The 22,410-nt window shown below is 40.2% G+C and overlaps 1 protein-coding gene across 1 annotated transcript in view; it reads right to left on the reverse strand.

Annotated features, from left to right (window-relative positions):
- PNLIPRP3 (pancreatic lipase related protein 3) overlaps window positions 6,896-22,410 on the reverse strand; it is a 41,006-nt gene continuing 25,491 nt past the window's right edge. Inside the window, exons 7-12 of the mRNA XM_013975218.2 lie at window positions 22,213-22,335; window positions 18,819-18,937; window positions 15,716-15,848; window positions 11,621-11,732; window positions 8,036-8,203; window positions 6,896-7,748 (exon numbers count right to left, since the gene is read on the reverse strand). Of these exons, the coding sequence (XP_013830672.2) occupies window positions 7,685-7,748; window positions 8,036-8,203; window positions 11,621-11,732; window positions 15,716-15,848; window positions 18,819-18,937; window positions 22,213-22,335 (719 nt within the window). The 3' untranslated portion in view covers window positions 6,896-7,684. The remainder of the gene's footprint in view (window positions 7,749-8,035; window positions 8,204-11,620; window positions 11,733-15,715; window positions 15,849-18,818; window positions 18,938-22,212; window positions 22,336-22,410) is intronic.

The following is a 22,410-nucleotide window of genomic DNA, read 5'->3' on the forward strand; positions in this document are numbered from 1 at the left end:
GCACAGCTCCATTCCTTTTTATAGCTGAGTAATATTCCACTGTATATATATATACCACAGCTTCTTTATCCGTTCTGCTATTGACGGACATTTAGGTGGCTTCCATGTCCTGGCTATTGTAAATAGTGCTGCAGTGAACACTGGGGTGAATATCTTTTTGAATTATGGTTTTCTCTGGGCATATGCCCAGGAGTGGGATTGTTGAGGCATATGCTAATTCTATTTTTAGTTTTTAAGGAACCTCCATACTGTTCTCCATAGTGGCTGTATCAATTAACATTCCTACCAACAATGTAAGAGTGTTCCCTTTTCTCCATACCCTCTCCAGAAGTTATTTTTTGCATATTATTTTTTGATGATGGCCATTCTGACTGGTGTGAAGTGATACTTCATTATAGTTTGGATTTGCATTTCTCTAATAATAAAACACATCTTTTCATGTGTTTATTGGCCATCTTATGTCTTCTTTGGAGAAATGTCTATTTAGGCCTTCCACCCATTGTTTGATTGGGTTGCTTCTTTGATATTGAGCTGCATGAACTGTTTGTATTATTTTGGAGATCAATCCCTTGTCAGTTGCAAATATTTTCTGCCATTCTGAGGGCTGTCTATTCATCTTATTTATTGTTTCTGCTGTGCAAAAGCTTTTAAATTTAATTAGGTCCCATTCATTTACTTTGGTTTCTATTTTCATTACTCTAGAAGATGGGTCAAAAAAGATCTTGCTGCGATTTATGTGAAAAAGTGTTCTGCCTATGTTTTCCTCTCAGAGTATTATAGTGTCTGGTCTAATATTTAGGTCTTTAATCCATATTGAGATCTTGAGAACTAAAAATTTCACTGTATATAGCACAGAGGTTTGATTCATTAAAAATGCATCGTGTTGTTCAGTGGTTTGTTGACATTAAGCTATCACTGGACAACACCAAATGCTCATTCTTCCACTAGTGGGCAGCTTAATAAATAATATATTAAGTAAGCAAGGCTTTCTGTAATAGGAAAGTAAATCAAACTTTAAGAAAACATGAATCTATTAGGGACAATTAGTGTACATTATGAAAGCATATAGATACATAATGAGGACATACTGAAGAAAATCTAAATTTTATTTTTAAATGATTGATTCACCCACCTGTCCACTCATTCATAAATACATGTGTGTGTTAGTCACTCAGTCATGTCCAACTCTTTGCAACCTGATGGACTATAGCCAACCAGGCTCCTCTATCCATGGAATTCTCCAGGCAAGAATACTGGAGTGAGTTGCCATTCCCTTCCGCAGGGGACCTTCCCAACCCAGGGATTGAACGTGGGTGTCCTGCACGGCAGGGAGATTCTTTACCATCTGAACCACAGGGAAGCCTTTGTGTATGTAAAGCCTCACCTAATTAGCCAAAGGATTTCAGAATGAAAAAGTAATCCCAGAAGTCATAAATATTCTTCATTTTAAAGGTGGACACACATGGGGGCTCAAAATGAAATTGTTTGCCTGAGTTCTCTTTCGTTAATTGATTCTGGAATCAGGACCAGACCATGCTCTGTATTCACAATTCCATGCTCTGTATTCACTATATTAAATCTTAAGATATTTTGGAAGTTCAAAAAAAATAGTCTTCTGTTTCTGAGATTTCAGAAAACATCATCCACATTGTTGGTACAAACAGTATGTGTCCTGTATTCCATTTGTTTTCTGTAGTTTTCTTTCTCCAAACTGTGTGTTTTGAACTCCTTGGGCCGGTCTCTCTCTTTGTAATAACCAACAGAACTACAATTTTTACCCTTGAAAATCCACGAGCCTTTGGAAGTGCTGGTATAAGAAACCTTTGCAAATAATACAGGAAAAATGTTGTACTGTCTCCTGCAGCTTCAGAGAAAAAGCAAATTGCTTTGTGTATAATGAAAATGTTAGTAAAACACCTGGAATTTAGATGGTGATGTTATATCCTGTGAAAATAACCCTCACCCTGAAAAAGGTCTAAATCTGACTGGTTGACTTAAAAACATTTGGCTGTGGAGATAAAATTTAAATTCTGTTCTGCTTTCCAGAAGCTCTAAGTGTGCATATCTTTTCATTTTAAGCCAGAAGGGAATCACTAACACTTCCTTTTTTCTCACTCCTGCATGTTGTGTTATGATTGGAATAGAATTCTTATTTAAACAAAGAGCTTGAGGGTCTTGTCTCATCTTATAAATGAACAAGGTTCAAAGGCATTACCTGTTGCCCACATGCTCTTTGAGGTAAAAGTCCAGAAAAAATGGTGTTTCCTTTACTTTAAAGTAGCATTCGCGTCTCTCTGGTGGCTCAGATGGTAAAGAATCTGCCTTCAATGCAGGAGACCTGGGTTCAATCCCTGGGTCAGGAAGATCCCCTGAAGAAGGGAATGGCTACCTACTCCAGTATTCTTGCCTGAAGAATTCCATGGACAGAGGAGCCTGGCAGGCTATACAGTCTAAGGGGTTGCAAAGAGTTGGACATGACTGAGCAACTAACATAAACACCCATCTCTATACATTCATACATCTCTAGCCTTCAGTTATTCTAAATGTTAGACTTGCTGTGCATGTGAAGTCGCTTCAGTCATGTCTGCCTCCTGTATCTCTATGGCCCTTAGCCCGCCAGGCTCCTCTGTCCATGGAGTCTTCAGGCAAGAATAATGGAGTGGGTTGTCATTTCTTACTCTAGGGGATCTTCCCGACCCAGGGATCAAAACTGCATCTCTCATGTCTCCTGCACTGGCAAGCAGGTTCTTTACCATTAGCGCCACCTGAGAAGCCTAGGTTCACTGTGGTTATTCCTAAATGATGGATTAAAGTTTGATAACTGTATCTGTGTTCATGTCTCATGGGCATTGTTCTGCAGTTGATTCCACTAAGACCACTGGATGGTGTCTTAGAGGAGCCTGAGATGAGAAGACTAGTCATGCTCTGGTTGGCATCATCCTAAACCTGCTGTGCATGACCTTTGCTCTCTCTTCCTGGGACCTTCAAGGAAATTATTGCTCTTCTGGCCACAGCTGACAGTCAGTGGATCTGTGATGGATAGATTCATGTGTAAGTGTTTGAGTGAAATATCAGTTCTGTTTCTCCAGGACCAAAGACACTGGAAAAATAAAGTACAGTGAATTCCAAAATAGAATCACTTATAAAAAATAGATATGATAACCACAGAATTCAGAAAAGAAAACCTACTGCTCTGTCTTTATCATTATTGCTTTTATACGAGATCAGTGAGTGAAGGGTGAAGGTGTGAGATTAGTCGAATAAGCTGGTTTTTTTCTAGGCCACTATCACCTCTGTGTCTGCTTCTGTCACAGTTCTTATCATGATGTATTATGATCAAAGATTTATTTTCCTATGTCTTCTGCAATGCTCTCTTGTATATTTCAAATAACCTCATGATTTAGCCACAATGCTTGGTGCATAAAAGGAAACTCAGTAAATGTTTTTTAAATGAATGAATTTTAAAAAGCCTATGAGAATAAAAGAAAGATATATGACTATATAAAGGTGAAATGTTTGCAAAACTCAAACTTTGAAAATAGACTGGGATTCCCTTGGTGGTCCACTGGTTAAGAATCTGCCTGCCAATGCAAGGGGACAGGGGTTTGATCCCTGGTCTGGAGAGATTCCACATGCCTCTGAGCAACTAAGCCCATGCACCACAACTCCTGAAGCCCACAGTCCTAGAACCCATGTTCCACGATAAGAGAAGCCATCACGATGAGAAGCGTGCTCAGCACAACTAGAGAATAGCTCCCACTCATCGCAACTAAAGAAAGACCACATGCAGCGATGAAGACCCAGCAATAGCCAAAAATAAATAAAAATAAATTTTAAAAATAGACTGTACAAGTGAGAAAACATTTACCAAAAATCTTTGCTCCAGTCTACATAGGCATTCAGACATTCCCTCATATTGGAGTGAAATCTAGTAGAAACATTCCACTCTCTTGAGTATAAATCACTTAGAGCAGGACTCTAGAGAACCCGTGTAAAATCAAGAAGCCCATCTGGTATTATAATATGTTTGTATTTGGGGGAAAAAATCACACAACATAACACAAAACACACCTATTATTTTTATTACACAATCTGAAGAAGAAAAGATTTACCAAATCTTTTTAGCCAGAGGGTATATGAAAAAAAATTGATTTTCCCAAGTAGAAGAGTAAAGATCCCAGAAGGGACATGAGATTTTTATGTTTATCTAACATGAGCTTAGATTTTAAAAGGCTGGCAAACAGTAACTTGGCATAAATTATACTTCTGTTCCTGAAATGCTCTGCTTGTTCTGAAGACTTGCAGAGTCAACAAAACTTGAGGGCTCTTTTACACAGGGTGATTTCTATTATTCACGTTGTTCTGAGGAGCCTGGGGAAACAGACACACAACTTAAGCAGCTATGTGAATTTTCCTTAACTTCTGCAGAAACATTTATGATGCACCTCCTCCAGCCCTAGGCACAGTGCAGAGGTCAATGCCTCTTCCGTAACTGGATCTTTACACAATTTGCCCCTTTCTTCCAGTCCTCCCAGAGCACAAACCCTTGTAAACCTTCAAGTCACCTTTCTCCTCTTACCTTGCCATTTAGCAACTAAAGTCAAAGACATTCAATGTTTTATTTTACCTACAACTCTAACTGGTATAGCCCTTTCAAATCTATGAAGCGCTAGTACAGGCATAATCCTTTGAATGAATAAAAGATAACTAGCAGGGACTTCCCTGGTGGTCCAATAGTTGAGACCTCACCTTTCAATGCAGGTGGTGCGTGTTTAATCTCTGGTGGGGAGTTAAGATCCCACATGCCTTGCAGCCAAAAAACTAAAACGTAAAACAGAAGAATACTGTAACAAATTCAACAAAGACTTTTTTTTAAAAAAGAAAGATCACCAGTTAACTTGAAAGCTGTAAGTAAGGTGCAGAAAGTGTCTATCCTGCAGATGAGCATGGAAGGGGTCAATGCCCCCCTGAATCCCAACAAGTATCCAGACCTAAGTAACTAGTTTACAGGAAATACACAGGAGAGAGGAATGTACTAAAAGATATCAAGGGGATCCCATCAGTTGAATGTGAGAAATTTTACAGGACAAGTAATTTGTTTTATTTAAAAACTGGTGTGGAAGAAGGGGGAGGGGAAAACCGCTAGAGACAGGGACATACTAATCATATGCAATTTTTGGATCTCGTATGGATATAAATTTAAACCAATCAATGGCCCAAAAGATCTTTTTCGGACAATCTGGGAAATGTAAAAACAACTGGAATGTAAGATAATATTAAGGAATTATTGTTAATTCTTTTAATTAATCTTGAATCCATTTAAAAATTACTGTCAGTTTTTATAAAATAGATATTATAGTTATGTTCAACAAATTTATTGTTTACAGATTCATACTGATGTGTAGGCGGGAGAGATGGTATTACATGTAAGATCTGAAGTTCACTCCATTGGCCTAAAGAGGAAGCAGATGTGGTCCAAGAAATGTTAGAGGCGGTGTTTGTGGGTGATGTGATGACAAGTTTGGAGTGTGGATCGATGGCGATGGGCAGTGAAGGAAGTGATGGCTAATGGGGTGGGAAGTCACTTTTCAGCACTAAGGGCAGTTCGCTCAAGAAGCAGAAGAATTCCCTAACGGTCTTCACCACAAATACCCTTCTACAGTAACACAGAGCACTCAGAGGGAAAAAGAATTTTTTTAAAAAGAGCTTTCCTAGGTGGCAATACACAGAGAAAAGCTACAAAATCTCTTCTACCTCTCATTCTGAAGACCAAGAAACTCTTTGAAAATACTAATGTGCTCTCATTAGTTTTCATTATTAATCATTAGATGGACCAACCCAAAGGGTTACCATCTACTATACATCATGAGCTATAGACATAATTTGTCTTAGCAAGATTTAACAACATAGTAAATATTCTTCAAATCATTTTGAACAATGGCTATTCCACCTGGAAATGCTCTAAATGCACTTCAGTGTTGTCACCCTGAACTCTCAGATCTGCCTGGCCAGCTCCTGCGCTATTTTTCATACTCACAACATTCTTATAATGCAGAAAAGGGGACAGATATAAGAACAATAGGACAGAAATTCTATAGTTAATTAAAGTAGGGATCCCAGAAATTAATTGACTCCAATTTGTCTTTTCAAGCTAAGAAAGAGCCAGCCCAGAGATCCCTTGAACAAGGAAGCAGGCCAGGACTCACAAAGTTTAATGCAGTATCCTGGCTCATAATTCTTCCTTCCAGCTGGCGAGACCCTCCTGAAAGGAAGAAAGGCTGAGCAGAGAGTAGTGCAGGCTTAGGGCAGCTCTCTCACGGGAAGTTTCTGGCCCCTGGAGCCATGCAGCTGACTCCACTGACAGTTTGCTCGGGAGTACTGGGGCTGTGACACAGTTAGTAGGGGTCAGGCCCTCCTGCTGGGGCAGCTCCTGGCCACCCTGTTCCTGGGCTGGCGTGGGCCTCGGGCTGATACGGCACCTGGGAGGCAGGATGCTCAGCCCGATCGTGCTAAAGACATCCTCATCTTTCCTCCTTCCACTACGCCTTGCTCTCCACTCAACCTTCTATCTCCTCCTTGTTCAATGGGAAAGTAAACCCACTCTGTTCTTTGCTTTCTACCACAACTCAAGCTCATGTACAGCCATGGGTCTCTTCTTAAGATTCAGTTGGCAGCCAGGCACCAAGGAGAATCAAGAAATACCCTGCAGAGTATCTGTCATTATTTCTTTCCAATAGTATTTATAGCGCAGTGCTAAACACTGAAAACAGTGACAGAAAACAGAACAAATAAAAATGCTCATCTTTTATTTTCACTGGGTGAGGACAACTGAATCAGATGAAGTTGAAACAAAATAAAAGAGAAAACACAATACATTTGGAAATTACAATATTGTTATTAGAAATGCAAAGCATTCATCAAGTGCTTTGGAAATGAAATGCTGCCTTAGAATAAATACAAATTTGTAACGGGACCTTCAAGGCCCAGAGGGATAAGTAATTCTGTGATAGGAGGCTTCTAGAAGAAGATGCTGAAGATCCTCAGGACCTGTTACTTACTGATCACAGATAAGCTCCAAAATCTCTTCTACCTCTCACTCACTCTGAAGACCAAGGAATGATTTGAAAATACTAATATGCTCTCATTAGTTTTCATTATTAATCAATAGATGTACCAACCCAAGGGGTTACCATCTACTATACATCATGAGCTATAGACATAATTTGTCTTAGCAAAATTTAACAACATAGCAAATATTCTTCAAACCATTTTGAATAATGGCTATTCCACCTGGAAATGCTCTGAATGTACTTCAAACACTCAATCAGACAGAGGCTCATTTTCACTGACAGGTCTATAGCACCATTCCTGAAGCTATTTCTTAATAGCTTAATGGATCACCATTTCTTAATTCAAAGAAATTGCAACACAGCTCTATTTGGTCACTGAAAGCCAGAATCCTATAAGTCACAGTACTGTATTCGTCCCAGGGCTCAGTCTGGTTTTAAGGTTCAGGTAAAAGCTTTTCAATAAGAAAAATATCCTATATAGAAAAAAAGCAACTATACCTTTCTATCTGATTTACAAGGGCCAAGTTTGGTCTGGATGCCAGCTAGAAGGAGATTAATTTTCCCACTGCTCCCATTAAGCAAATCCATCAAGATTATATCTGATATATCTGAGATTAGCATGGTTTCAGGATCTGGGCAATATTAGGTCCTACGATGTTTTGGCTACAGAAAGCAGATCTGAAAAATTTTAAGGGGAAAAAAGACAATGTTAATATGATTCCAGGGTAGGTGAGGTAGAAAATGTAGGTAGGTCTTCTAATTTAATGAGTAGTTACTATTTTATAAACACTTTCACAAATACAGTATTGATTTCTTCTAAATAATTTTTCTTCTCTTTAACTGCAAACTTTTGAGGGGCACACATTTTTATACTATTTGCAAATTTCAAATTATATATAGATTTTAAATGTCATTTACAAAGTTTAAACTGTGTTTGAAAATGCAAAGGAAAAAGTAAGACTTACTTATATCCATATTTTCCAGATATATCTATCACCATTTCTGCTCCCAGCTTACTCTGAGAATGCTCAAATGAATACTCCTTCCAAATGAACTCAATGCTTGTAATGTTTCCAACGTTAATGTCTGCATCAATTAAATCTGTATAAGTCATGCCTGGCTTCAGTGTTCCACTGTCAACAGAAAAATAAAACTCATAAGCTTGTGCTGGGTATTCATAATATTGACGTGGAAGACAACACCTGTGTGTATCATGGAAGAGAAAGTTTCATTTCCCTGCATTTGATTATAGGAGATTTATTCTCGCCGTTCATCTTGGTCAGCATCTCAGAACAGCACAATTCTAAAGCCTGAAAAAAGAGGGATGTAAATGAAGCCTGACTAGTTGATTTTTAGGGGCTAGTTCTCCACAGTGAAAGCTCTGGTCTTGGCTTTGTGGTATCAGAAACTAGAGTTTAGTGACACCCCCAAAATCATCAGACTATCAATGATAGACTAAATTCACACAGAAATTAAAGAAAAACTAGAAGCCTGTTGATCAGCTCACAGCGGTACAATGCTTCCTTTTCACTAACTAAAATGTACTCCTAGCCTTCCCCTGGTACCTTCTTCATCTGTACAAAAAGAGTCGGGCAACCAAACTAATGATAAAGAAAGGTGTTTTGGTGAGTGCGGAAACAGAGAGAATAAATCACGAGAGACTTGAGACACAAGACGTGTCTGATGCAAAAGCCAAATTATTCTAGACGAGGCTCTTTAGCCCTGCTACTTCCGTACCGCTTTGCTAATGTATGGTTTGTCTCCCCTAACCGGAGGAAGAGCTCCATGAGACTAGGACCCGTGTCTGCCTCCCCAGCAGTTATAACAGTTCTTGGTATACAGTGGGCATTTAAATGTTTGCTGAATGCAAGAATGGATGCTGCTATTCCTAGGGCCTGTCTTGTTCCGTTACATGTAGAAGTAATTGATTTAATTACCAGAGAACAACTTTTTTCAGGTTATATTGGGCGTCCCGGGTGGTTCAGACGGTAAAGTGTCTGCCTGCAATGGGGGAGACCGGGGTTCGATACCTGGGTCAGGAAAATCCCCTGGGGAAGGAAGTGGCACCCCACTCCAGTACTCTTGCCTGGAAAATCCCATGGATGGAGGAGCCTGGTGGGCTACAGTCCATGGGGTCGCAAAGAGTCGGACACGACTGAGCGACTTCACTTCACTTCAAAGGGTCATTTCCCTGTTGCTCCATGAACTGCCTTCACTCAGTGCACACTCAGCACAGCTCCTCATGATGGTGTCACTGGAAACCCAAATGACTAAAATATAATGTACAGTGAGGGCTTCCCTGGTGCCTCCGTGGTAAATAATCTGCCTGTCAATTCAGGAGATGTGGGTTTGATCCCTGGGTTGGGAAGATCCCCTGGAGAAGGAAATGGCAACCCACTCCAGTATGTTTGCCTGGGAAATCCCATGGACAGAGGAGCCTGGTGGGCTACAGTCTATGGGTTCGAAAACAGCCAGACATGACTGAGCGCATTAGCATGCAAGCATGCAGTCTATGGTGAAGCCAGACTCTTAAAGCTTGGCTGAAAAGTGGGACTAGACTAGCACACAAATTCATTCAGCAGACTTCATTCCAAGGTGAAACATTTACTGTGGACCTGAAATGCTTAATTATTCTTAAAAAAGAGGACTGGATAATTATTCAAGGACATGACAAGTAGCTTCTTTAGACATTAGCAAAAGTAGAGAGATGACAAAACATTCTCACAAGTTTTAGAAGGGGTGAGAACCATGCATTTCTCCCCACCTGACCCAGGTCAGCTGCCTTTGTACAGGACACAAATTCTACAGTCTCAGGCAATGAGTGCACTGCAGGCCTTAGAGCCACAGACACAAGATCGTGTTGAACTATCCTCAGAGGAAGAGCTTAATGGAGATGTGAAGAACAAGTGGACATGAGATCTGCTAAGACAGAGAAGGGTATTTGGAACATGGAACAGCATGGATAAAAGTCAGGAAGGGAGGAAAGGGTGAGATCTATTTTAATGCTGGGTAGTGTAATCAGGGCAATGTGGCTAAGCTGAAGATGAACAAAGCCAAACAGTGGGAAGCACAGCTAGAAATCGTGGGTTGGAGCCTGTGTGTGAACCGGATCCAGACAATCACTGACTGAACTCACCTTTACAGGCAGCTGCACCAAGGCAAAATGATGAGCACAAAGGCTGCCAGAGTGATTAATCCGACATATCCCTCGACCGATAACCACAAAACCTCTGCTTTTTGTGCCTCTGCCTTGTATTTGAAGATGATGTAAATCACAGAGCCAAAACATCTAATTAATTCATCAGTTCACAAAATGGTAACATCTAATTAGTGTGTACAATGTTAATTCTGAAATGAGTTGCAGAATTAAGTGATGGAAGTGGAAGACATAATTCAAAAATGCTAAGGCTGATCAAAGAAAAAATTAAGGAAAACTCAAGATAAAAGGAGACTGTAGCCTTTTATGAGAGTGCATGGTCAATGTCTCTCCTGAATTATTCCTAACTCTGACTATCTTAACACATATCCTATACCTGTGAGTACTACTTAGGGAGCTTATTAGAAATTCAGCCATTCATATAAATACTTTATTTCATATGGAATCTATAAAAATAAAGTGATATGCCCAAATTTGTATAACAATAATGGCATATATTGTTTTTGCAACCCCATAGACAGTACAGTCCATGGAATTCTGCAGGCCAGAATACTGGATTAGGTAGCCTTTCCCTTCTCCAGGGGATCTTGCCAACTGAGGGATAGAACCCAGGTCTCCTGCATTGCAGATGGATTCTTTACCAGCTGAGCCACCAGGCAAGCCCAAGAATACTGGAGTGGGTAGCCTATCCCTTCTCCAGCGGATCTTCCTGACCCAGGAATCAAACCAGGGTCTCCTGCATTGTAGGCGGATTCTTTACCAATTGAGCTATTACTGTTAAGTCACTTCAGTCGTGTCCAACTCTGTGCAACCCCATAGACGGCAGCCCACCAGGCTCCCCTGTCCCTGGGATTCTCCAGGCAAGAACACTGGAGTGGGTTGCCATTTCCTTCTCCAGGGCATGAAAGTGAAAAGTGAAAGTGAAGTCACTCAGTCGTGTCCGACTCTTAGCGACCTCATGGACAGCAGCCTACCAGGCTCCTCCATCCATGGGATTTTCCAGGCAAGAGTACTGGAGTGGGGTGCCATTGCCTTCTCTGAACTGAGCTATTAGGGAATCCCTGAAAATAAAGCGATATGCCCAAAATTTGTATAACAATAACAGACTGAATTAAGAGCATATCTTGTTTCCTGTCAGCTTTTTTTCCCACTTGCTTAATCTAGATCTGTATTTTCATCTTAACATTTCCTAAAATTTTCTGTCTGTAGCTGAAACTGTGGGTGAAATAGATACTATGATTTCTATTTCATATTGGGAAAAAAGAAAAGTTACTATCAGATGACAGCTGGTGGTACTGTAGGAAAAGAAAAGCCTGAGCCTTACTGAGCATGATGAACTGAGTACAGCGCTGTCACCTGCACTGTTACTGGCCAGGTTATCACCCTTGCCTACCTGACAAACTCAAACTCGCCTGTCTTCCCAGTCATTCCACCTACACGGAGAAATACACTTCCTTGAGTGACGCTGTTCCCATCAAGTTTGACAGACAGTTTATGCCTCCAACCTGGAAACAGAGAAAATGGGAAAGAGAGAGAGAGAGAGAGAGAGAGAGATAGAGAGAGAGAGAGAGAGAAGGGTTTTAAACATGTGGAAAGCATGACATCTTTGTTACTGTTGGTCAGTTGCTAAGTTGTGTTGGACCCTTTGAGACTCCATGGACTGTAGCACAGCAGGTTTCCCTGTCCTTCACTATCTCCTGGTTACTTTAATGTAAATGTAGCTTTTAGGATTAAAGTGGAAGAGAGCTTTTCATGTTCATGAGAAAATATTAATACAACTTTATATAGCTTGAGTGAATTTGGTGAGGTTATATTTTTAAAGACATATAAACTATCACATGTTGATTTTGCAAAGTAAATAGTTAATAATATTTTTAAAGAAAATTCTCTAATTTTCCATATATTTTTTGGACTTTAGAAAAACTTGTGTGTCTTCTTCCATCCATTACATTTGTATTCTGTGGTGTGTATGCTTTCCGTCAGTTCAGTTCAGTTCAGTTCAGTCGCTGAAACTCCAGTGCTTTGGCCAAAGTACTGGAGTTTCAGGATATGTTTTGGAAAGACTTAGAGCAGACAAAGGGTGATTTCACACCCTTTGAAAATAAAAGAGAGTGTTCCTAATCTGCTAGCTAGGAATTTGTTAGGTACTCTTGATCTACCTTCTCCCAGTCTGGATATGTGGATACAGCCTGTAAAAATAAACCAAAGATTTATCTGTTCTGTCTTTCTACATTATTTTATGGCAGAAACTCGAGTATAAAAAGCAAAAGTAATTCTCTTAGTTAATTTTCTTGGTCATATTAATAGCAAGTAAGGCAACTCACTAGGCTTCCCAGGTGGAGCTAGGGTAAATAACCCATCTACCAATGTAGGAGACACAAGAGACATAGGTCTGATTCCTGGGTCAGGAAGATCCCCTGGAGGAGGGCATGGCAACCCACTCCAGTATTCTTGCATGGAGAATCCCATGGACAAAGGAGCCTGGCAGGCTATAATCCATCAGTTCAGTTCAGTTCAGTTCAGTCCCTTAGTCGTGTCTGACTCTTTGCGAACCCATGAACCACAGCACGCCAGGCCTCCCTGTCCATCACTAACTCACAGAGTCCACCCAAACCCATGTCCATTGAGTCAGTGATCCAATCCGACCATCTCATCCTCTGTCGTCCCCTTCTCCTCCTGCCCTCAATCTTTCCCAGCATCAGGGTCTTTTCAAATGAGTCAGCGCTTTGCATCAGGTGGCCAAAGTATTGTAGTTTCAGCTTCAACATCAGTCCTACCAATGAACATCCAAGAGTGATCTCCTTTACAATGGACTGGTTGGATCTCCTTGTAGTCCAAGGGACTCCTTGCTTTCCATAGCCAAATTCTAATTTGCTATAGTTTGACAATTAATCCAGAAAAATATCTAGAAAACCTATTGAGCAAGAAAGTCTGTGTTTTTTTAATGACTCAGAGGCAGAATGAATTGTCCCTTCCTCTCCCACCAGGCTTTGTGCTAGGAGTTCCCAGTCAGTACAGGTCTGAGTCAACACAAAGCCTCCTAACAGGATAAATCCCTTGCAAACAGTCAAGTGTAACTTTTAAAGAACTCTAGAACTAGACAGATCTTTCATTCTGAATTCTAAAATTGTTGTATGCTTAATAACACAGAAACCATGCAGTTGTTCATAGCGTCGTTTGAAAAGCCTCTGAAAGGGGAAAAAATTTACCAGAGAGAATTTTCAGTTCACAAATTTATCATCATCAGAAAGCTCCGTTTCCCTCCTTGCCCGTTCCACTGAATTGCTGCCACTGTCACCTCTCCATTGAAAGCTAAACTCACCAGTGATGGGACTTAGCCCACAAACCCCTTTGGGCCCTGTCTCATTGGACCTGTCTTTGGGGGCAGTGAATGCATTCTCCCTTTTCCATCATCTTTCTTTTCTTGACTCCCACATGGTTTTATCTTTTCTCTCTTTATTCAGTCCTCAGTGTCCTTCACAGGGACCACTTTCTCTGCTCTCTTTCTTCTCATCTGATACATTCTTCTTGGGTAATTATGTCATCCACTTCATAGTTTAGGTTACTGTCTAAATATTCGAATCTTTGACTGTGGACCACAGCGATCTCCAGAGGCTGAGACCCAATCTAACCGCACACGTCCAAATCCTAACAGCATCTCAGACCTAATATGTTACAAAGTGAGCCCATCCACTTACTTCAAACCAGCCTCTCTGCCTGGTTACCAAGTTCAGCATATGGTATGTCATCCGCCCAGTTGGAATCATCCTTGACTTCTCCACTTTCTGCATCCCTCAAACCCATTTACTGAGTTAGACAAGGCTGACTCTCACATCCATACAAGACTACTGGAAAAACTAGATGAACCGTCTAGTCAAAGGTATGGTTTTTCCAGTAGTCATGTATGGATGTGAGAGTTGGACTATAAAGAAAGCTGAGCACTGAAGAATTGATGATTTTGAAGTGTGGTGTTGGAGAAGACTCTTGAGAGTCCCTTGGACTGCAAGAAGATCCAACTAGTCAATCCTAAAGGAAATCTTTCCTGAATATTCATTGGAAGGACTGATGCTGAAGCTGAAACTCCAATACTTTGGCCACCTGATGTGAAGAACCGACTCCACTGGAAAAGACACTGATGCTGGGAAAGATTGAAGGCGGGAAGAGAAGGGGATCACAGAGGATGAGATGGTTGGATGGCATCACTGACTTGATGGACATGAGTTTGAGTAAGCTCCAGGAGTTGGTGATAGACAGGGAAGCCTGGCATGCTACAGTCCATGGGGTCGCAAAGAGTCGGACACAACTGAGTGACTGAACTGACATACCCATTCACCCACTTCCTTTTGTTTTTAAATTAAAACTCTTTTTATTTGTTTTTATTTATTTGGCTATGCCAGGTCTTAGTGGAGAAGGAAATGGCAACCCACTCCAGTGTTCTTGCCTGGAGAATCCCGGGGACAGGGGGAGCCTGGTGGGCTGCCGTCTATGGGGTCGCACAGAGTCAGACACGACTGAAGCGACTTAGCAGCAGCAGCAGCAGGTCTTAGTGGCAGCACTCAGGATCTTCCATCTTTAGTTACAGCATGTGGGCTCTAGTTCCCTGACCAGGGATTGAACCCACATTCCATGTATTGGGAGCATGGAGTCTTAGCCACTGGCCCATCAGGGAAACCCCTCACCCAGGTCCTTTTTGCTTCTACCTGGCCAAAGATAAAACCCAGACTTCCCATATGGAGCATAATTTCATTATTTGACCCGATTTGCCTCTCTTATCTTACCCGCTTCATGTTGCCTTCCTCCTGGCCTCTACAATTTCAGTAGGGGGATCTTTTTTAGATTCCAGCTCTCCGTTTTCTCCAGGCATTTTCATATGCAGTTCCTTTTGCTTGCTGCTGCTGTTGCTGCTAAGTCACTTCAGTCGTGTCTGACTCTGTGCGACCCCATAGACAGCAGCTCATTAGGCTCCTCTGCCCCTGGGATTCTCCAAGCAATAACACTGGAGTGGGTTGCCATTTCCTTCTCCAGTGCATGAAAGTGAAAAGTGAAAGTGAAGTCACTCAGTCGTGCCCAACTCTTAGCGACCCCATGGACTGCAGCCTACCAGGCTCCTCCATCCATGGGATTTTCAGGGCAAGAGTACTGGAGTGGGGTGCCATTGCCTTCTCCTTTTGCTTGGAACACTCTATTTCCTTCCCTCTGTTATGCACTTTTCAAGAATCAGCATTGAAGGCATCTTTCCTTGGAAGCCTCCCTGATCTGAGCGCAAAAATTCCTTCCTTGCATCTCTCAACAGAAAGTTTATTACTCAGGGTTGAAACTGAGAATTTCCTTTTCCTTCCCCCAGCCTAAACTCACTGTGTTGTTCTTCACTGCATCCTCAGAGTCTGGCCCAATGCCCAGTGATTTAGTAGACACTCAGTAAAAACTGTTGAATATTTAAAGTTAAGTGCCTTAAGACATTACAATAAAAATCAGCTATGATACTTACGGGCAAATGGTGAAAGAGTCCCTGTGTTTAAAAAATAATATAATCTATTAGGCTTCATTTTTTTGAGGTGAAATCTATCAGCAAAATGACCCATTGTTGGACAACCTCCCTTGGGACAATGAAAGCAATTTCCCTGGTGACAGAAAATAAGAGGTAATTAGAAATGTAATTAGACATGCTGACCTTCAATAAACTCAGAATGTATTATTAAACTATAATAAATCTTTCATATCTAAATAAAGTATATGCATTTAAGAATGACTAAGTTGCCTAATAGGCTATCCTGCCTGTTTTCAAAAACAAAACATAATAAAACAAAAACAACTGAGGGATAAGGAAAAAGGGCTGGCTGTTAGAAAAATGAGTAAATAACATGAATAGACAGACAGTCCGTAGAAGAGGAAAGTCAATAGTCAATAGCTATGTAAAAAGATGCTCAATCTTACTAGCTGCCAGGAGTACAAATTAAAACAACATACAATTTCATACTCAGCAGATTTGCAAAAATTAAGGCAATTGGAAACACCAAGTATTGGTAAGATATGGAGTGGGGAATTCTCATTTGCTTCTTATGGGAATATAAATTAACAGGCGTTGCAGACAGACATTTGGTAATGTCTAATAAAGATGGAAATGCACATATGCTTTGAAAATTTCACTTCTATTATATGTCATAAAGAAACTTCTACACAAGTACATAAGGAGATATGCAAAGGTGTTTATTGCAGAATTGCTTTTAATAACGAAAACTGCAAACAACGAAAATGCACGTTAGTAGTGGAATGAATCGGAGAAGGCAGTGGCACCCCACTCCAGCAATCTTGCCTGGAAAATCCCATGGACGGAGGAGCCTCATGGGCTGCAGTCCATGGGGTCACGACTGAGCGACTTCCCTTTCACTTTTCACTTTCATGCATTGGAGAAGGAAATGGCAACCCACTCCAGTGTTCTTGCCTGGAGAATCCCAGGGACGGAGGAGCCTTGTGGGCTGCTGTCTATGGGATTGCACAGAGGCAGACACGACTAAAATGACTTAGCAGCAGCAGCAGCAGCAGCAGCAGCAGCAGGGGAATGAATAAATAAAATGTGGCTGATTCCTACAGAATTCCTACTAAATACAATAGGTCTATATATGTCAATGTAGATCTTATAAAATTTAATTTAAAAACAAATTCAGAAAGACACGTATAGTAAGATACTACATATATAAATTTCCCTCAAAGTTTGCCTTAGGGAAGGGCATGAATGGAATATAAGGTACTTAAATTTTATCTGTGTATTTTAACATCTAAAGCAAAACTAACAATATTAACTTTAAAACACCTGGATAGCAATGTTGGAGTATTTGCTATCTTAGGTTTTTGAAGTTTCGGACTTACAAACTACGGATATTTAAGCAAGGACTATCAGTCATGTCTGACTCTTTGGGATCCAATGGACCACAGCCCTCCAGGCTCCTCTGTCCATGGGATTCTCCAACCAAGAATATTGGAGTGGGTTGCCATTTCCTCCTCCAGAGAATCTCCCCAACCCAGGAATCAAATCTACCTCTCCTGCACTGCAGGCAGATTCTTTACTGCTGAGCCACCGGGGAAGCCTAGGATTATAGTAAAACACCCCATTTAAAACACCATTTTTAATGAACAAAAATACTAACAAAATAATAAGGCCTCATATTGACTGAGTGAGTGCTTACCATGTGCAAGGCACTGTTTGATGCACTTTATGTGCATTTAGGTCAATTAATCCTCACAAAATATTATTATTATGTTTTTAGTCTCCTTACTTAGCAGATGAGGAAACTAAAGCCCAGAGAAGTAAGCAATTTGTCTGAGTTTGTTTGTCTATTAAGTGAAGGCATAAGAATGTGAATCAGATGGCCTGGCACTAAAATCCCTCTTATTTTTTTATTTTTTAAAATTCCATCTCATTTTTAATGACTGTTGGATAAAAGTACAATAAAATAAGTCAAGGAAATTGACTTAATGTTCTCTAGTTTGTTGCCATAATTAGCATCTATGTGGCATAGGAGCCTAGAGTTCTCCCGTTTTTAGCTGATTAAACCCCGCTAACTCTGAATATACTGTGACTCTGAGAACCTGCTTTCACCTGCCTTTGATGTAGTGAACGTCAGGATCCCTTTAGCCATTAAGAGCAGCATCTGGGACTTGAGGAAGGATGAGTTAGGGGAGAAGGAGGTTTAGGGGAAATGTCAGTGCTTATCTGGCAAGGTTTCTGAGAATAACAGTTCACCAGCCACATTATGAACAAGGAAGACGTGCTCAGGACCTGAGAAGACAACCCGAGGGCTCACTCACCTTGATCTGTAACAGGAGGGAAATACTTACTCCTGTCCCAACACTGTTCTTATTCACAAAATGCTATTGCTTATAACACACTTTGGTTTGAAACCCCACATTTTCCTACCCTGATAAAACAGGGGATAGGTCTCTAAAGCAGAAGCAGGAAAATCTTTCTACTTTACGCTACAAAATAGATTTTCTTTTTACCTTTTCATAGTGATAAGCAAATGAAAAATATAGTCAGCTCATATCTGGCACCAAGTGCTTCATGGCTCAAGTGAAATCAGATTTGGTATTTTGTAATGTATATTGATTTGCATGGAATTTCTGTGAGCTATCTATGCTTCAGTTCTGCTCTGTATGAATAGTCAAATTTTAATAAAATAATTTTCATGTTCCAGGTAAATAGTAATATGTTTGATTGTAGCTATTAATTGGTTCAGTCTTCTCAGGGCATCTTAGAGGATAACATTTAAAATATATACACACAAAAATTTTTGTGCTGGACTTATGCCTGGTACACAAAATCTAATAACTGCATAACAAATGACCAAAAAAGCAAAATTGGATATAATTCGAACGAACTGAAACAACCAGAATACAAATAGTTGGTTTCGTTATTTAAGCCCTTCAGCAACCCCAGCTACTGTTCAGCACTCAGCACAGAAAGAATCTATTATTTACCCAAATGGCAGATACATTTCTTTTGCTACATACTTAATGTTCTAATTTTTAGTTGACTGATCATGCTTCAAAAAATGACTTGCTAATTAAATTACATGGCAAAATGCTTTACTTACTGCTTTAAAAGATTCGTAGGATGTACAGGGATAAGCAATAAATGCATCAGGATTGAGAATGCTTTCAGCATAAAAGCGATGACTTCGGGCATGGTTGCAATCAAAGAAGGAAAACACTTCTGTGAAAACAATTTTCGATTAACTGGTAGCAATGAACTGATAACTGATAGTATGAAACATTCCCTAGAAAAAGTAATGTTAAATGATAGTTTCTTGACTTGGATCTGGGTCACCAGACCTTGTGTGTAGTTTAAGATATTGTACATTTATTAATATTACATATCATCTTCTTGTACCAAATAATTCTTTGTGTGAGTCTAACGGGACATTTAATGTAGATGACCGTGTTCTGATACTACTATCCCTAACACTTCCCAGATATCTGACATGAGCACTTAGAGTTTTAAGTATCGCTGTGTACACAGTATCTCTGCCTTAGACCAATTAATTCTCTTGTCTCCCTGTTCCTGCAAGAATGACTGAACTCCCTCCTATTCAATCATAAAACAGCCAGCAAGGTTAACCAGTGCACACCTTCAGCTGAGTTTCAAGATGTGACAGGTGGAATGTATTGGAAAGAATGCTGTAGACAAATTGGTTCTGTCATTGTCAGGCACAGCATTACTGCCACTAGTAGTTAGGATTACTGCGATAATTCATAAAAGTTCTAAGCACATTTGTGTATTCTGAAATACATTCCAGTCATTTATGCTCTCTTTTCCTTACATAACAACATTTTTACTACATGGCATGGGCTATTCTTCTCATGACCTACATGACTTGGCCCCCCTTTGAGTCACTAGATGTGGCAAGTCACTTATCTATAAATGTGGACTCCAAAGAGTCACTCCTTCCTAGGTCCTCACCCCTTTGCAATATTTTACTACTCTTTCCATCAAGAGGTGGAACTGATGATGACACGGCAGTAAATTTTTGGATGATTCTAGATAAAGGTTTTTAAAAACCTTTCTGGGTTATAGGCTAGTCTTGTGATTTCTTTGACTAAGAGAATATAGAGGAACTGACACTGGGCAAGTATCATGTTAAGAAATTCAGGTGAACTGGCTGGGGAGAGAGGCTCTGAAGGATAACAGACTACTTAGAGAGGAGAGCTAGTACCAAAACACTACACATGGAAGGCTATCTTGGATCTTCCCACCCAGCTTGGCCCAGCCCAGCCCAGCTCCCAGTTGGATGCAATCACGTGCATTCACCCAATGGACTCAGCAAAGCAGAGCTCTGCCTGAATCTTGAGCCTCATAATCATGGGCAATAAACTATTGTTCTCTTAAGGCACTATGGTTTGTTATACAATAGATAACTGAGATCATTTCAGAAATGCAACATAGCAGCGATAAAGAATTGACATCTTTTTTTGAGGAGGACTTCCCTTATATCAGGTTTCTTTACATACAAGTTTGTATTCATAACTAATTGTGGTTTAGACAAGATGGTTCTCTAGAACATAGGGAACTATGGATTTTAAAAGTAAATGATTTCTTAGTAACAAATATAATGTAAAATAAAATATTTTGAAGCTAAAAAGTCATCTGAAGACATGAATGATAAATATGCTTGTAATCTAATAAAGTTGTAGGAATTATAGTATCTCAAAATGATACCTTATGATAAACGTAGGCTTATTTTAATTATTTGACATAATTTCATGTACTCAGTATATAACAATTAATATAGTTATGTAAAGTAGTCTTTATCCTAATAGAAATGACTTCAAATCATAATATAACAAATAATGAGAAAGAAGTTTTATAATAGGTCTTTTTTGAAAGAATTTTGCTTACCAACATTAGATAGAACTGGCTTTAATTCTGAGTTTGAGCATTCATAGTTTTACCAGTTTTAAGTAGTCACTGCAAATGGATATTTCTAATTACGTTTACTTTCAAAACAGGTAGTAAAACTTTGTAACTTAGTGCTAGTGAAGAGGAAATTCAAGCTACTCTCAATGCCATGATCTGTGTTTCTTTTCTCTATAACTGCCAGATGGAAGATAGAATAATTACATCATCTAGACATTCTGACCACATGGGATCAGGCAGTGGGATATTTAGAATCATCCAAAAATTTACTATCATGTCATCATACATTATATTACTGTGCTTTATCATATATTATGGATGATACATATCATTATTTACATGATAATGATATAGAGATAGGGAGGAATGGAACTCCCAAATAATAACCTTCTGGTGTCTTATAAAGTGCCTTATTATTACTATTGGAAACTTCTATAAAGGGCTAAATACTATTTGTTTAATTTGTGATTAAATTAACTTGTGATCCACGGTGATTCTGTTAAAAAGCAAATCAAACCATGTACTTCTGCTCAAAATCCTCCCATGGCTCCCATCCCCCTCAAGTAAAAGCTGAAGTCGTTGCTACAGTCCTTAAGACCCTACATTGTCTCCCTCTGCCCTGTTCCTCCTCTAACCTCAGGCCCTACTACTCTCCTCTCTGTTTCACTCTGGCCACAATAGGCTCCTCGCTGCCATGAACCTCACGGGCTCCTGCCCCAGGCCCTTTGCACTTGCCATTCCCACCCCTCAGCCTGGAATGCTTTTTGCCCAGGTACCTGCATGGCTAACTCCTTCAGGTCATCTTTTCAGTAAGGACTTCCTGTCCACCCTACCAAAAATCTCCTTCCCCTAGGTCACCTGCACTGTCACCAACACATCAGATTCCCATTACATTCTTCGTTTGGTCTCCTTAGCACTTATTCTATTACTGTTTTTCTAGCAAAGTAGGGTATTGCTGCTGCTGCTGCTGCTAAGTCGCTTCAGTCGTGTCCGACTCTGTGCGACCTCATAGACGCAGCCCACCAGGCTTCCCCGTCCCTGGGATTCTCCAGGCAAGAACACTGGAGTGGGTTGCCATTTCCTTCTCCAATGCATGAAAGTGAAAAGTGAAAGTGAAGTCGCTCAGTCGTGTCTGACCCTCAGCGACCCCATGGACTGCAGCCTTCCAGCCTCCTCCATCCATCGGATTTTCCTGGCCAGAGTACTGGAGTGGGGTACCATTGCCTTCTCTGAAAGTAGGGTATTAGCTCCTACTAATTTTTGTCTTTTGTATGCATTCCTACATCTGCTATTCCTAGAATAATGCCTGGCACATAGTAAGCACTCAACACATATCTATTGGATGACTACATCCTCCTTGTTCATACTAGTGAGACGTTCTATTAGACCCTGGGGTTATAGACTTAACTAAAACATGGATCCTGGCCTCACAGACCTCATGGCTGCTGGGAACTTCATACATGCTACTGTGTTTTGGGCTAAAATATATTTTTACGTTATATTGTATTCAAAAGCATATTCTATCCAAGAAGGGTGCTCATTGAGTTTATAACTGCAGTTTAGAAAGCATTTACCTTCCTTGTAAATATTGAGATCAAATTTAAATAAAGGTGTAATTAAATCTTCACATCCTGGCATGTGCTTCCCTCCATTTGGGTAAAAGTCAAGGTGACCACAAGCATTAATAGTTCCAGCACCTGAAATTTAAAAAAGCAAGATACATGCTTCTGAAATTCTCCTCCATCTTTCAGTGCACTTTCGATTTGTGTTAA

Source organism: Capra hircus, chromosome 26 (genome assembly GCF_001704415.2).
Source record: "Capra hircus breed San Clemente chromosome 26, ASM170441v1, whole genome shotgun sequence".
NCBI lineage: Eukaryota > Metazoa > Chordata > Mammalia > Artiodactyla > Bovidae > Capra > Capra hircus.